This window comes from Diospyros lotus, chromosome 2 (assembly GCF_014633365.1).
Source record: "Diospyros lotus cultivar Yz01 chromosome 2, ASM1463336v1, whole genome shotgun sequence".
Lineage (NCBI taxonomy): Eukaryota > Viridiplantae > Streptophyta > Magnoliopsida > Ericales > Ebenaceae > Diospyros > Diospyros lotus.
This window is the reverse complement of record NC_068339.1, coordinates 46,474,950-46,491,618: the sequence shown is the minus strand read 5'-3', so window position 1 is coordinate 46,491,618 and position 16,669 is coordinate 46,474,950. Positions and strand designations below refer to the sequence as shown.

At 34.2% G+C, this 16,669-nt stretch overlaps 3 protein-coding genes across 4 annotated transcripts; 2 read left to right on the top strand and 1 right to left on the bottom strand.

Moving 5' to 3' along the window:
* The first annotated feature begins 4,249 nt into the window (after window positions 1-4,249).
* On the top strand, window positions 4,250-7,069 carry LOC127795247 (ethylene-responsive transcription factor RAP2-12-like). Its single transcript, XM_052326802.1, has 3 exons — window positions 4,250-4,714; window positions 5,703-6,649; window positions 6,799-7,069. The coding sequence occupies exons 1-2, from the start codon at window positions 4,441-4,443 to the stop codon at window positions 6,599-6,601; spliced, it is 1,173 nt and encodes a 390-aa protein (XP_052182762.1). The 5' UTR covers window positions 4,250-4,440; the 3' UTR covers window positions 6,602-6,649; window positions 6,799-7,069.
* Window positions 7,070-7,213: 144 nt separating this feature from the next.
* On the top strand, window positions 7,214-9,180 carry LOC127795248 (uncharacterized). Of its 2 annotated transcripts, XM_052326804.1 has the most exons (3): window positions 7,214-8,347; window positions 8,751-8,840; window positions 8,931-9,180. In XM_052326804.1, the coding sequence occupies exons 1-3, from the start codon at window positions 7,754-7,756 to the stop codon at window positions 8,991-8,993; spliced, it is 747 nt and encodes a 248-aa protein (XP_052182764.1). In that variant the 5' UTR covers window positions 7,214-7,753; the 3' UTR covers window positions 8,994-9,180. The 2 variants fall into 2 exon arrangements, with proteins under 2 accessions (XP_052182764.1, XP_052182763.1); XM_052326803.1 differs by having other exon boundaries at window positions 8,751-9,180.
* A 250-nt stretch (window positions 9,181-9,430) lies between these two features.
* Window positions 9,431-11,949, bottom strand: LOC127795412 (GDSL esterase/lipase 5-like). Its single transcript, XM_052327072.1, has 5 exons — window positions 11,591-11,949; window positions 11,317-11,444; window positions 10,322-10,552; window positions 9,948-10,203; window positions 9,431-9,850 (listed from the first exon to the last, which is right to left on the bottom strand). Exons 1-5 carry the CDS (start codon window positions 11,880-11,882, stop codon window positions 9,615-9,617), a joined length of 1,143 nt encoding a protein of 380 aa, XP_052183032.1. The 5' UTR covers window positions 11,883-11,949; the 3' UTR covers window positions 9,431-9,614.
* Window positions 11,950-16,669: the final 4,720 nt, after the last annotated feature.

The following is a 16,669-nucleotide window of genomic DNA, read 5'->3' as shown; positions in this document are numbered from 1 at the left end:
GTTAGGTGATTCAACATACTTTGTGTCTTAATCAAATTAGGTTGATGCTTGATGCAATTGCTTTCAATAATATTAGCATAGAATAGGCCTCCCAAAAGCCAACTCTATCATGTAAGGCCTGACCTAGAGAGCATGGACTCTTGGTGCATTGATCATATGTGGTCATGGTCAAGATATATTAGGGTCCTTTTGATTGAGTTGGGTGTTTTGTGATGGGTCGTTCTCCTTCCCAAGGACAGGGGATTGCAATATGTTTAGGTACTTTAGGACTTTGACTAATGCATTACTCTTTTATGGGTATATGGATGGTTTATTTTTCAAACTTGACGGCACTTAATTTATAAATTGTTTAAAGTAACGAATTTTGTTACGATTGTTTAGTCTTTTGTTGAATGTTTGAGCTTCTTATGAAACATATTGAGGGGAGTTACTTTATTTATTATTTCCCAAACAAGGGAAAATTATAGAACAATTGTTTGGAGTTTGTTGAATTTATTGCACGTCTTTTGAAGAATCATAAATTTTATTAAAATAAAATAATTTAAATTTTTACAAATAATATAACATCAATTTTGAAATATTTAGATTAAGGGAATTGCGATCAACGCAAACTCGACACAAAAATAATCAATGAGTTAAAATTTTTACTTAAAATAATATATATTTAATATCGATAAATAAACATGTTTATTGTGTAGATCCTCATAAATTTAAACCCATTCGATACTTTTTAGGCGTCTTTATAATATTTTTCTTGTCACGAGAATCATTTCTATAAAATACACTTTTACAACACTTAGGAAAAAACAGTTTAATGTCTGGCCAAATCATCTAATAAACACTTTGTGTTTGTTATATATGTTTGTGCTATAATTAACAAATGTTTTAGCAATAATATTATCGAAAAAGGTATTAAGAAAGTGTTAACAAACTTCCCTCCACCTCCTTGTGTTGATTATTGTTTTTCTTGAATTGTTGCATTCATGCAAACATAAAAGAGTTTTTCTTGACTATATTGTTATAAAACGAAACTACAATTATAATCTTGAAGTGAAAGGGAAGAACAAAAGTAGAGATTTCGACCATTAAATTATTCTAAGAGTAGGTTATCAAAAGTCGAGGATGATTACTTCAACTATATTTGGGTGAGATTAAGTAGTTGTTAGTGAGTAATACGTAGGAGAAGAATAAACAATATAATTATTAATAACATAATTTTTTTAAAATTAGGGGCTAGTTAGTAATTGTGTACAAAAATTTGATTTATTTAGCTTACCATTCACAAAAGGTGGAGCGCTTTTGACAAGTTTGTACAGTTGGTCCAATCCTTAATTTGAATCGAGCCAATATGCTGATGGATTGATGCTCAAACCGACCGAATTGGTTAACTTTTACAACCATAGTCCCATGTGCTGATATGGTTTGTATTTTGGGTTATTTTAATGTGAATAATTTAAAACTTTCATTAATTAAAAAATAAATATAAAATCCATAATTATACTTACTCTCGAGCTTATCCAAAGTTTGTTCCACTTACAAAAAAGAAAGAGCGACTCTTATCATTTTGTAAGTCATTTGAAGATTAAGTCAATCATAAGATCCGATACAAAATGACATAATAATGATGTTATTAATTAGATACATAATTTTTGAAATTCGCACACTTACATAGATATATTGTAGAGTTGATCAAGGGTTACAATCGTGTTACACGCACCATCAAATGCAAGTCTAGTGCATAACTATGATCATACCATGTGGAGGGTGAGATTTGAATTTATAAGTGAGGGATCGTGTGGGTATAAGTTCAAATTTAGGTATGAATTTAATTTTTTAAATTAAATATTTCATTTAGGCTCGATATATTTCAAGTTAGATCTTTATCTTGAATCTCCAATTCTCGTTGTTCATATCCAAATTAGGGAAAATTTTAAAATGAGAGAATCAATTACAACTGTCAAAATTGACATTAATTTTCCAAAATTAGGTTGGAAACTAATGCAATCGTGTTCATTTCAACTTGTCCACTGTAGTAGGTAAGTAGCACGTGCGCCCCATTAGATCTCTCTAGTGAGCTGGGATTTTATACCCTGATATGCGATTATAGTTTGGCGTGCATCCCATAAGTTTATTGAATATTTATAATAATTTAAATATGATGTGTGCATGTTAAGTGTGACTTGTAATATATATATATATATATATGTGCGCTAATTATGAAAATAATTTAATTTTTTTAATTATGACAATTAGGTATAAATTGAATTAATTTAACATGTAATATTAATTTAGAAAAAATATATACATGCTGACTTAACATGACATATGTCATATAATAATAATATTTATATAATTTATATGAACACTTCATATATTATTATTTTTTATTTATATATATATGAATTTTATAAATATTATTATCATATGACACACAATATATTAAGTTATCATAAACACACTCTCTCTAAATCGATTTTACATAATAGATAAAATTATATATAATTGGTTCAATTTAAACTTAATTATCAAAATTAAAAGAATTTGATAAAATTATAAATTAAAAAAATAAATTATTTTCATAATTAATCCTATAAATAAAGAGATATTTTCTTTTTCACCACAAAAGACTTCTTATAAAACAAAATTGGGAATGACATTTAGAGACTTTTGGATAAAAGTGGATAATATAATGTGTAAGACATGACCATACTCTTATAGCATCATTTAGCATATCTTCACTCCTCTTTTTAAAGTATTATTACTTATTCTCTACTAGAGGATTTGTTTTAGCCAAACATAATCTTGCATCATGTGTACCCTAGAGAAAGACTATTCATTTTTCATAGGAAACTCATTTTCAAGACAAAATTATATATTTATGCTCCGTCACTTTTGACGATATGTCATGTAAGAAGTTTGAACTTTTGTTGTAAATAATCAATAATGGGGTTTTAGAGCCTATTATCATCCAATTTGTGTGACATTAATTTGTGTTATCTTTTGATTTTTCTCGATTCTAAAATAGTTTTAATAACTTTTTAGCTCGAATTTGTCTGTACTAAATTTTTCGGTAAAAGGGAGGGGCTTAATCCTTTGATGGATCCTTTGACGCTTATAGGAATAACGTAATAAATGTTATACATGTCTCTTAGAATATCACGTCATATATGAAGATATCAAAGAGTCATATGATTGGTCAAATTTGATCCTCTAGGTAAATTAGGTTAGCTAACTATAGGCATGGGCTTGGGGTTGAGCCCTCATTTGTACTCCTTGTTTGAATAGTCTGTACTCAAGTCTTATATTATTGAACTAGTGAATTAAATCTAAGTTGCTATGGGTTTGGGATTTAATCAATTCCAACATAACTTCAAATCGTTAAAATTATATAAAACGTACCGATGTGGTAGTTTAAAATAGGTGGTAGCATTAACGAGTCTAAGAACTTGACTTTACATTTTGTAAGTCTTTATTGTTCAATTATTTGGACTTGTAGTTTTTTGTCCTAATAATCTAATTTTAAGTGATAAAAGGATAAGATCTTGTTCTCTTTATTGTTTTTAAGTCATTTTAAAATAATAAAAATATATTTATTTATTTATTTTTAAAAATAAAAAAAATTATAAAAAAATTTAAAATAATAAAAAATATTTTAACTATTTTTATTATAAATACGCTCAAAAATTTTAAAATATAAAAAATGTTATAAAAAAGAGAAGTATTTTTAACAATCTTAAAATAAATATTTAAAATATAAAATTAAAAATTTAAAACTAAAACAAAAAAAAATATCACCTAACATCTGAGTGAATCTAAACGTCAACTAATCGAATTGCTAATTGACAGCGCATGCAAGTGAAGTAGGATGGACAAGACACTCGATGCTCAATAAACTTGCAAAACTTATTTTAAATAATAAAATTATTAATTTTTGTGCCGCCTAGGGGAAAAAACGTCTAATAATTTATTTTTATTTTTAAACCTTTTGCATTTGAACGTAAGAACACATTTTTAGTGTGATTAAAAGAAAAACACACGTTTCACACTTTCTGATAATTTGGATATAATTTTGGCCCTGCGGATGGGCGATATGCAATTTGAGGTCGGTAGAAGGGCATTTAGGTAAAATAAGATCGTTGATGTAAATAAGGCGGGCTCTGAAGGGCATTTTGGTACAGTTACCATCAGGGCTGCCTCGTTCCGGCCGATTTCTTCCTCCTCTTTTTGCTCAAAGCTATAAAGTAAAGTAACCATGGCTAGCTTTTACAAAAACCAAAACTTTCTGCCCCCCTGCCCTAACATTTTCTCGGGAAAATTCTCTAAGAAAATCTGCTCTTGATTTTCCTTCTCGAAACCCACTCTGCCTTTTTACTCAGAATCCAATAATTTTCGCTCCTGCTCTCTGGTAGAAGAGATTTATCGGAAAAGAAAGAAAGAGAGATGTGTGGTGGTGCCATCATCTCCGACTTCATTCAGCCGCCGGCGCGCACTAGCCGGCTTACCGCCGACTTTCTCTGGCCGGCCACCGATGCGAACAAGAAAAACCCTAGTGGCAATTACTACTCCAAGCCTTTGAGATCTCAGATCTTCGATCTGGTCGATGATTTCGAGGCCGATTTTAAGGATTTCAAGGACTACTCCGAGGATGAGGAAGACGACGACGTTAACGTCAAGCCCTTTGCCTTCTCTGCCACCAAGTCAGGCCTTACTCGCGGTGAGACCCCTTGTTTGTCTAATTCGTCATTTTCTATGTGTTTCTCAGTTTAGGTTTGATTCCTTGTTTGTTGTTCTCGAGGACTCGGCTTCGATATGTTTTTGATCTTGATCTTGGTCTTGAATTGATTCTTTTGTCTTTTGTAATCGTTCTTTAAACCCCAGTTCTTTATAGGATATTTTTTCTTTATTGAGCTTGGCTTAAAGTTGATTATGCATTTTATGCTCTTCTGATCTGTTTGTTTCTGAGGGAAAGTATTTTCTGGAAAAGTTTCTTTTTTTGATCGGCTCTGGGACATAAAATTGTGCTAAATAAACCCATGTAATCTTGGGGAAAATCTATCATTTGCCGATAAGCTTCGAGAAAAGAATGTTTTCCTTTTTGTTTGAAAGGAATTTGTAAAGAAGTACCGAATCCTAGGTGATCCTTTGTCCCGGATTGAGGAAGATTTATGAGCACGGTGTTGAAAGAACTGGGGAGAATTTTTCGTTTATAAAAAATCTCATTCTGAAATAGGAATGTGCAAAATGCTTTGTGTTGATGAGTCCGAACGTTTCTCGTAGAATAGAAATTGTATATGAATACCTGATTATATTCGGACTAGATCTGGTTTATATGGGTTAAATTTATTAATTTGTTTTTAAATAGATCTGTTCATATTCTTTCAAATATAAAGGGGGAAAATTAGAGGATTTTTTTGTACTAATCCATGGTTTACCAACCTGAAAAATTAGGAAACTGGTTGTTTGATTGTTCTTGATGGTTGAAGTTTGGTTTTTTGAGACATTGAAGTTTAGGAAGTGCAGGTGTTTTTGGCCTTGAGAACAAACCAAAATGGAAAATTAACACGATCCTTTTCTGTTGTCTCTCATCAAGTACCCTATAATTATGATTGATGGTTGCTGATATTGATTATCCACTTCTCCCTTGTGGTTGATTGGTGTTTAAATTGTATTTTTGAGAATATATTTGTTTTCTATTTCTTAAGGGTCTAGATCAGCAAAATCTGTGGAAGTTGGCGGACAGGCTGAAAAATCTGCGAAGAGAAAGCGAAAAAATCAGTACAGAGGAATTAGGCAGCGACCATGGGGTAAATGGGCTGCCGAGATCCGTGATCCGAGGAAAGGGGTTCGAGTTTGGCTAGGAACCTTCAATACTGCCGAAGAAGCTGCAAGGGCTTATGATGCTGAAGCCCGAAAAATTCGTGGCAAGAAAGCCAAGGTGAATTTCCCTGATGAAGCTCCTTCAAATGGCTCAAAGCGCAGCATCAAGGGAAATCTGAAGAAAGCACCTCCCAAGGAAAGGCCAGTCTCTGTTCAGCCTAGTCTGAATGAAGATTTCAGTTATGCAAGCAACCTCGACAATACCTTCTACAACATGGACTTTGAGGAAGAGAAACCATTGAGCAAGCAATATGGGGCTAAGGATGCCTATGCTGCCACTGGTGGGTCTGGTTCTGAATCATTTTCGCCATCTGACTGTCCCACCCTCTATTTTGGTTCCGACCAAGCCAGTAACTCTCTAGACTGTTCTGACTTTGGATGGGGAGAATTTAATGCAATGACACCAGAAATATCATCTCTTCTTTCAGCCACTTTAGAAAGCGATGAGGCCCAACTTGCAGAAGATGCTAGTCCTGCAAAGAAATTGAAATCCAACCCTGTTGATGTTGAAATTGTTGAAGACAACTCCGCAAAGAAATTTCCTGAAGAGCCAGCCTTTGAGTCCCAAATGAAATTCCTTGAGGCCCCATTTCTTGATGGGAACTGGGATGCTTCAGTGTTCCCGTTCCTCAATGGAGGAGATGCAACTCAGGATGCTGGAAACTGCATGGATCTTTGGACCTTTGATGATCTTCCTTCCATGGTGGGAGCCGGAGTCTATTGAGCAACCTTCACCCGTTGCTGGGTTTCTGTAAATAAGGCTACATATTTGGTAATTTTTGTTGCTTTAATAGGTCGTCAAATGCCAGCAGTCATTTGTGTCCATTTAAATTCGATTATTTTGTCCATTTAAATTCGATTATTTTGTATTCTGGCTATATCTTCACCTTTTTTTAATCGTCTGCTGCTCTCATTCTTCAGGTTTTGTTTGTTGGCAAGAGGCGGTGACAAACAAGAAACTATGCTTAAGCCTTAGGTGCTGTGGAAGGAGTTATTGTTATGTGGAGAGTACATAGGTAATTAGGTTTTATCTTGGTTTGAGACCTTTGAATGATGATTTTGTCTTTATATATAATGTCTGTATGGATGATGGAATGTGGTGAAAACTTTAAGCTGCAGAATAACTTGTTTGTTTGTCCCTAATAATGGATGTGCTCTGTTTACATGGGGGGAGGTTGGACCTCTCTTCACATTTCTATGGGTTGTATGCATGCGACTGTTTTAACTGCATGCATGCCCAGAGAATGCCTGTTCTAAGAAACTGCTTCTGGGATGCATCTGTGGTGCACTGCAGGTGGAAAACTGGACACCATGTAGATGTTAGATTCCTTAAATTATTTTTCATATCTTGTGGGATGAAAGTCTTGTGGAGTTAAAAACAGGGTTTCCTTCGACAGGCAAGTTCAGGTAAAAAATTGTCGTTAAATACGTCTTGGTCTTTATCGATAAATGATGACTTGGGTCATGTTCGACTCAGATGGTCGACGGGGCCCTTTCTTTGCCGCCACCCAAGAGCAAAAAACCTCACCGCCCCATATTTGCTTTCATCAGTTTCCTGAAAACAGGAGAGAAGGGGGAACATTAAAGGAACCAAGGCCAAAACCAAGATCGTAACCAAAATCAGAAATCTAGAAAGCGATGCTCTCCCGAAATTTTCGTTGGAAGTACGTACCATTTATATGTTTGGAAAGAACGAAAAGAAAATAAGGGCGGAAAGCTGATCACTGTAAGAAAAGAATGGTACAAGGATGCGAGAAGGAAAAGCAAAACATCATATTCCTCCTTCATCCACAAGTACCCACCCTTAATTAACTGTAATTAGCTACCGAATCATTGATTAGCAGCAGTTTAACTCAATTTCAGTGATCTCCACACCATGACGAAGAGGAAGAACCTGATCTTCCAATGGATCCTCCAAACCTCAAACTGCTTAGCTAGCAGAGGCAGAGGATTTTCCCTCAAGAGCTGTTCTTTCTTTGTTTTCGTCTACTTTCTGTTCATAGGTGCAGTGCTGGGGCTCGTCCTTTCGATCATCATATTCGTCCTGAAGCCCAGGGAGCCTCTCTTCTCCCTCAAAACAGTCAGATTGGATGCTTATGATCTCGAACCTTCTTCGTCTCCTTCGAGCCCAATCCTCGTCGTTTCCTGCATTGTTTCTTTGACCCTGAATGCCCAAAACCCAAACAGGGCTGGCATCAGGTATCTCTCTTCGAGGCTTCGTCTTCTTCACGGAGGACTCCCCATTGGAGAAATCAAAGTCCCCAGGTTTTGTCAGCCTGCGAATAGCAGAAACGCAACCGTTACTGCGAGGGTTTTCCTTCGAGATGTGAATGTCAGCCAACTCATTAATGGAGCCTCTGCAAGTGACGACGATAGGAGGACCAGATTCAGAAGTACGGTTCAGATGAAAATTTTGGGGGATATTAGAGCTCACGTGCAGCTGCTGCATGTCACCTTCCCCAAGTTCAGGGTTAGTATTGTCTTTATCTCTACCAAAAAAAAAATATTTTTATTGGAATAATATATGTTAAATACATGCAAGAGAGACGCCAAAATGAGTTGAGCTGCAACTCACTCACTCCAGCACTTGTCACGCCAGCCAAGCCCAGCTTCTGTTCTATCATCGAAACACAATATAACTTTGAATATGAATAAGGCGACCCATTAATGTTCTTATATTAAAATGATAATTCTTGAGGTTACACGTAATTATAAAAACATTAACTCTCTCTCTCTCTCTCTCTCTCTCTCTATATATATATATATGTGTGTGTGTGTGTGTGTTATTCTTAATTTACAATTCTTTTTAGAAATTTATGGAAATATTTTCTATATAAATATTGAACTGTCCTCCTCCTCTGTATAATATATAGGTTGCTTTGGACTGCGACATAGGGATTGATTACAGAGGCTTTGGATTCACAAATCAACTTTACGCCATGAAAGCGTTTAAAGATGAGACTGTACGTAGCGATGCCGTTAACTGCTTCCCTTTCTTGCCTTTCGCTGCTGCTTTCTTTCAATGCATTTCAGGGAAATTTGAAATTTTTCAGGCCCCTTTGTCACCCAACACAGAAGCATTCTCCAAGAACTGTACGCTGGCTTTATACCTGTAAACACAATTTCTCATCCATGACCAAAATAAAGTATTATTAATATAAGATTGGAAATATTTTAAGATTTATTAGACTGTTTGTTAAATTTTTTGAAATGTACTGAAAATTACATTTTTTCTTTTCATATCTTTGTTAAAATACTTATGATAAGTATCGAGATAAGGATTTTAAAACTATTTGCAACAAATATCCCTATTTTCAAATTCATTCAAAATTATTTGCGACGAAGACTATGATAACAGGCGAAGTAGGAAGATGAAAGAAAAGAAGAAAGGAAGGAAGATGAAAGAAATGAGGATGAAGAGGGAGGGGGTGAGGGTTTTATGAAATAAGAGGGCATATGCGATAATTTTTTTTTATTTGTAAAATTTTAAATAAATTTATTTAGAAAAAAAAAGAAATAAAATTATCAAGAAGACTTATGATTTCTTTTCAATGAATTACGAGATAAACTTAACAAATAAAATAGAAAATATTTTTGTCTACAATACTCTTTCATGTCTCACTTTTTCATACTATATCTTGAATAGCAAACAATATCTTAGCATATAAGGGGGCAATAAATAATAATCAATGAACAATGACGTTCTTTGAATAACTAGCACAAACATCTTCTTTTAATCAATTGCGAAATAGATGTCTGAGATTGTGGGGCTTGACGAGAGGAGGGGCACCTGCCCACATTTGATCTGCCATATGATTGTAAGCCCTTTCTGTGAGGTGGAAAGAGTCCCAGAATACATATTCATTAGGGTTCTCACACAGCTCGAACTTCTTCACTGGTCTTCTTCCTCCACAGCTGTATGCTCCCCTGAACCTTCCTGTCCCACAGCATGCTGTCCTGCCTTCCTTGAATCCTTCATTTATACATTCAAATCACAAAAACGACTCTAAATGTACCAACTTTTGTACAGAAAATGTAAATTCTGTATCTATCTAGCTGTATGTATGTACCATATTTGGAGGGCTCGTTCATTAGCTGCCTGGCATGGCTGTTGAAGTCATAGAGCGAGTACTTGAAGCCCTTCAAATGGCTAGCTAGCCTTCTCAGCATCTTTGAGAGTGCTTCGTTATGCAGCTCTGCAAGACGTGAAGCTTCCTCCAAGCAGCCGCCATTGTCTTCTGGTTGGAGGATCCTGAGGCCTGGAAGGCAACCCAACGGCCCCAGATTCAAGAACCCAAATTTTCTACCCCCTCCTCCGTACACCTCCTGCCAAACAAACAAACAAACAATTCAACCTCGACCCAGAACTGCTCGTCGTGATCTTAGGGTCTCCCTAGGTGAGGTTTGAGATAGTAAGAAGTTGGCTAGCTAATTGGGAGCTTACAGTAATGGCAGTGGTTAAGTTGGCAATGACCATGGCAACATAACTGGAATGAGAAGAGGAGGGGAGAATGGTCGAATTGGTTAGAAAGAGGGTGAAGTAGTCATTGGTTCCAATGCTAAACAAGTAGATGGCTCTGGACATGGCCCTCTTGGCCTCCCGCTTCCCCAATTCATGCCTCCACAGCCGCTCTACCTTTCTGTAATTGCTCAACTGCCTTCTCAGGCTGATTACCTGACACAAAAATTTATAGTTTAATAATTGGACTAATAGCAGCAAAAATCTAAATATTTTTAACATTTTTGCAATCTAATTGGAATGTTTCAATTTTGACAATTAAAATCCAAAATCTTAACTATTTTTGCTTGTAATTACAGACCTTAAGCCCAAAATTTTAAATATTTTCGAGTAGTTTTATGTTAGAGCAACTCTTTTATCACTTATTAAGATTGAATCATTCATGATCTCATTCATAATTATAAACATCGACATAAGTTTTAACTTGTTGTATTAATATTTATATATCTATGATCTCATGATAAATGAATAATATAGTAAATTATTAGTTTGGTAAGAAAACAAGCAGCATATAATTGAAATAATAAAAAATTAAAATATTTACACAAAAAAAAAAAAAAACATAAAAGTTAGAGGAGAAAAATGTGAATTTGGCCCAATCTTGACCGTAAAGATATCTAGTCAAACAATATATGTGGATTTGAAGAGTTGTTTAGGGATTGAATTGATAGATAAAAATGAGCGATAATCATACATGTGACTAATCCAAACACTTGTACAATAGTGTGCATAAGGCAGGGCCCACCTGCAATGTGGGATGGTGGTGATGGGACAGGGCCCTTTATCCCGGGCCTTTTGGATGATTAGGCCCACATCATTACTCGGATTAATTAACCCATAGAACGGGAAATGGAAGTTGCTGGAGGTGAGAAAACCAAATTTCCCCTTTTGCCCATGATGTCAAATTGAAATTTACGTACCCAACCTTGAAAGGTCTCAACCAGAGCCCCCGCTCCCGCCGATGCAAAGTTGACTCCATTGCCGTAGCAGTTCTCCTCCGCTCCCGGCTGCAGAAACGGCGGAACCAGCGGCAGCCCCGCCTGCTCCGCTGCCACCCAAAATAAACCATCATTAATCACACCTTATCTTAATCAAATTAGAGTTGTTAATATAACGCTAATTGACATCTCAAAAGGGTGTTAATAATACAGATACATGCAGATTAGATAGAATAGGGATATATAGTTGTGTTACCGATGAAGTCTGAGATCAAACGGCCGTCGGAGAATCGGCCGGTGGGGAAGTGGAAGAATGTCTCGCCGTAGGGCAAGAAGTTGGCCTGGTCGAGAGTGGATGTGTTGATGTAGTTGTTGTTGCCGGCGTCGAAGTAAGAGTCGCCGAAGATGAAGAAGGTGGCCGGCGGCCAATCAACATCTTTTTCGGCCTGCCGCCGGAAGCGGCACTCGGCGCCCTTCAACCAGCTGCCGGTTGGGATCAAAAGCAAAAACAGAGTCCAGAGAACGGCACAAGATGGTGGGCTTGCCATGTGCCTAAGCTCTGTGCATTTTCATGGCCATGGAACATGATCTGAACTAATTAAGCCTTGACCAGAGTTTCTTTGTGTGAAAGGACTATGCCATCCTGTACACATGGGACTATATTGAATTTTGGTGGGCCAAATCCATATTTTTTCTCCTGACCATTGAAAATTTTCATTCTTTTAATTATATGTTTAAATTTATATTTTCAAGTTAATATAATATTTATATTTTAATATTTTTTTATAATAAATTAAATTTTTTGTTATTTCGATTATACCTCTAAACTTCCATTTTCGAGTTAACGTAACTTTTGCATTTCTATGTATAAAAAATAAAAAAGTAAAGTAAGATAACAAATTGCATGTTATATTTTATTTACGTAAAATTATATAGATTAAATTGATTTGAAAAATACACATTGAGGAGTATATTCAAAATAATAAGAAAATCGAATAATACACAAAAATATAAAACCTCACATGCGATTTGCTAGTCTAATTTGGTGAGGAGAAATCGCACCGAACCGCATCGCAGATTGCGGTGCGATGGGGTTCGATTTCTGCAGTGTGCTGGAAATGCAATAACTCTCAATCTAGTTCATTATCACCAAGCTTCCACACATGCTCATCTACTAAGATTTACTCCAAATAATAAAAGCTTCGAACCCATCTTATTTTAGTTAGGATATTGCAGTACCTTGATTGAAATGGCGTCGTGAGCCGATTTGGTACCGTGGGCGACGAGGGTTGGTTTGTCGCAAGCTTTGTTACTCTCGCTTCGGTCGGTGTTTGGGTGTGATAGGTGGGTGGGTGGGTTAGGTCCATGTGTGTGGCAGTGGAGATCGACAGAGGGATGGGTCAGTTCGTGGCAAGTTTCGTCGCTCTCTTCTCGATCGATGTCTGGGTGCGGTGGGTGGGTCAGGGCCAGGTACGTGGCAACGACAACTGGCGAGGGCATGGGTATGTTGATGAGAGACCTTGTGCGGCGAGGGGTGCGTCGTTGACATTGACAGACGAAGAAGAAAAGAGAGAAGTGATTTGGGGATTTAGGGTTAGTGGGTTAAACACCTGCGACGGTCGTGTTTTTCATTTTATATTTTTATTATATATATATTTTTTGAATATAATTAAAATATAATCGGGCAGTTCAGTTCGATGCGAAACCTCCCCCCCACAATTTTGATGGTTTTTCAAACTGCACCGAATTGTCTCTTTAAAAAAATCACATGGTTTAGTGCAGGTTGTTTTCACGATCTATTGATTTTTTTAAACACCTCTAGATTTAACCAATTTGATGGGATTAAACATTATTCAAACGGATGGGATTGCAACAACACGTATCTAGTCAACTAACTTAGATTTAAAAGATAAAGTACTAAAAAGTTTAACTCTCAAAACTTAATTTTAAAGAACTCGATCTCTATTAGTGGACTAGATGTATTTGTTATCATCCCAAAATAATTAAATCTATCTAGTCTAATGAATTTTTTTATTAATTTGAGAAAATCAAATATAAGGGTATCAACCATAATGTGAGTATCTTGAGTCACATCACCTCTAAAAAATTCATAGTTCAATAGATAAATTCGAGTATGTTTGCTCATTTCGTCTATATAAAGATTAGGACAGTCACAGGTAAAATAACAAACTCGCAGTGTACTTTACGTATTTATTGTTCATTTATTATATTAACTCAAACATTAAAAACTATATTAAATACTTTATGTAAAATTATTCATTATTAAAAAAATGAATGTACATGGCAACAATATTAAGTGTCAAATAAATTATTGTAACTTTAGATGGGAATAACACTTTTGATTTATTCAGTGATGTTTAGGCAGTGAAGAAATTATTGTTCACACAATAGTCAGTATCAATCATTTTGCCATTTCTCTTCCTGATAGAAGTGATTGATGTCACTCAATTCATCTCGACACACCGTGTGAAGTGTTTTTTTGTTTGAAAACATGACCCGACCCGGTTTAATATATTGATACTTATGTATGAATATATCTTATATTTTACATTACATCCATACAAATATCTAACATCTTAATAAATTGGGTGTCCAAATAACGTTCGAGTGGGTGTCTTATTACTCGAACATAATAATGAATTTATCGAGTAAAAATATTATCGTCAAGTTATTTGAATTTATAGAAAAAAATAATAATTAAAGGGTACAAAAAATCTCTGTAAAAATATTTTGAAATTTAAGTCAAATATTAAAAATTTTAAAGTCATTTTGAAATTAATATAAAAAATGTATATTTTCTAAGATGAGACTCTATTTATTTATAAATGAATATAGAATTTATTAAAATTAATTTTTTTATAAATAATATTTATTTTAATATTTTAAGATAAATATTGATAAATTAAATTAAATATGCGGGGAGTTGATGAGTAGATTGTCACGTGAAGATGGGCGCTTATTAAATTAAATTAATTAATCTTTTTTCAGTCATAATTATTCACGTTCTTGGTCAAATGGCTTCCTCGTAATTTTGAACTGTTACAATCGCATGTTATGTAAGGTTTCACATGCAAAAGTAGTTGACTTTGTTTAATTAAAGGCATAATTATTGATAAATTCAATCACTAACGCGTTATGTGGTGGCATTTCTTTTAGATTAATGTTATTTAAATAGATTTTTTATTTTTTATAACGTGAGAAGCTTGAATCGTCCATTGATTACGGATAATTTTCAATCTAGACTTATTTCATCTTCTTTAAAACTCACACTCCACCCACTCTACAACCTTAAGTTAATTGATAAGTTCATTGTCGGTCGAAACTAGCGAGCTTGGCTTTTCAAATATAGTCTTTACATATTTTATTTAAAAATAAAATTTACAAGATTTAAACTCATAATCTTCAAATAGTGACTAACTTCTAAAATAACTTTGCTTATAAAAGTCACATAATAAACTTTTATTTAAAACTTTTTATTTATCTTACATGTACAAAATACTAGCCAACCCTCTAATTTGTTAAAATTAAAAGATAACTATACTTACAAGTAAGGTCACTGGGTCTCGGTCTCAATCACTCGGGCTAAGGGTCACTTGAGCTAAGGTATTGATTGATGAGGTCAATCAATTTCAACTATTTTATCACTCGGATGAAAGTTTTTTAATGAGATATCTCATCAAGTCTCTCTAGAGGTTGCGAGTTTCTTTTTTTTGTATTTGAACTTATCATTAGACGTGAGTTTCTTTTTTTAGACACAATAAATATAATAAATATTATCATCATTAAAATAATAGTTAACAGTAACATTTATTTGAAAATGCTTCTGTTTCATCAACAACTGGTTGGGTTTTTCTAAGTTTGGCTGGTAAACACAGTTCATTAATTGAATAGAAAAATAAAATAGTTGAATTTTGGGTTCACAGACAATTCTGGAGTTAGTCAAATTTGGCTTTGTCAAAAGTGATTGTTTAGCCAACCGTATTGTATGAATATGACGCCTTTAGTCAAAAGAGAAGGAAGGAAATAGCTGAAATATATCTAATAGAGGAAATTTATGTTTACATCTAATATATTTAATTATATTTTATCTTCTACATTGATTAATTTATTTACACATGTATCATGTTTGACATAAAATTGAAACAAAATTATACCTTATAATATACAACATAAAATCTAGGTTGTCATAGAAACAAGAGACGTATACGATCTGAAAGGAAAATAAAAAAAATATTTTTTTAAAAAATAAGATGAAAGATGTAAAAGAAGCATGTAAATAAAAAAATATAAAGGGATTTTTATAAATATAAATTTTATAACACATTCAAACAAATATAAATATAAATTTTATTATTCATGAACTATAATTTATTAATTAAAAAATAATTAATTTAAAAAAAAAAGCCATCTCTAACTTCTTCTATTATTATAAAATAATTATAAAATATTTTTAAAATTAAGAAACGATTAATAAATATTTTTTTATATTTTAATATAAAAATATTTTAAAAATACCAAAACAATATCCTCAAAAAGAGTTTTCGTGCGTCAAGGCATAAACCTAGGCATTGATAGCGGCACCCCAATAGGCATGCATGCAAGGTGAGGGGCAGAAAGCCCATGGCGTTGAATTTTGGAGCAGTGGCTCACTCAGGCCATGCGAGGGACAGGCAGGCATTGGGTGTAGGTCACCATCACCGGTGGTGGCAGTGAGCAGACGAAGGCGTAATCGATGACAGTACGGCTATGGTTTGAATTGACGAAGATGGAAACACAGAGGCAGACGTAGGTGGACCAGGCTGACAACGGCGAGACTGGATTTGTTGGTCAGTCGCCGTCGGCGAGGCCTGAATTTGAACTTTGAAGGTGAAAGAGATGAGAATGACATGACGGCAAAATCTATATTTTTTTCTGTATTTTTATGTTTTATTCGTATAGTTAGTTGAAAATTTTCATTATTTTGATTTGAATTAATTTTTAAGTGAATTTAATTCTTATATTTTGATATTTTTTATGTAACAACTCAAATTATGTATAATTTGAGTTGAAATTGGGGGTCAACTCAAATTATATTTTGATATTTTTTCATCATTATGTTAATCAATTAACCTAAAATCAAGCTAATCAATTATATAAATAATTATGTATAATTACTGAAATTGGGGGTCAACTCAATCAACCAAAAGATGAGATAGGAATCATGGTAACACACCTAACCATATATAAGAATTAGGACAAATGTCACTTTAAATTTTTAGGACCTGCATTCTATTATCATAGCAAATTAAGGGCACAAATTTTCAGTTACCAATTC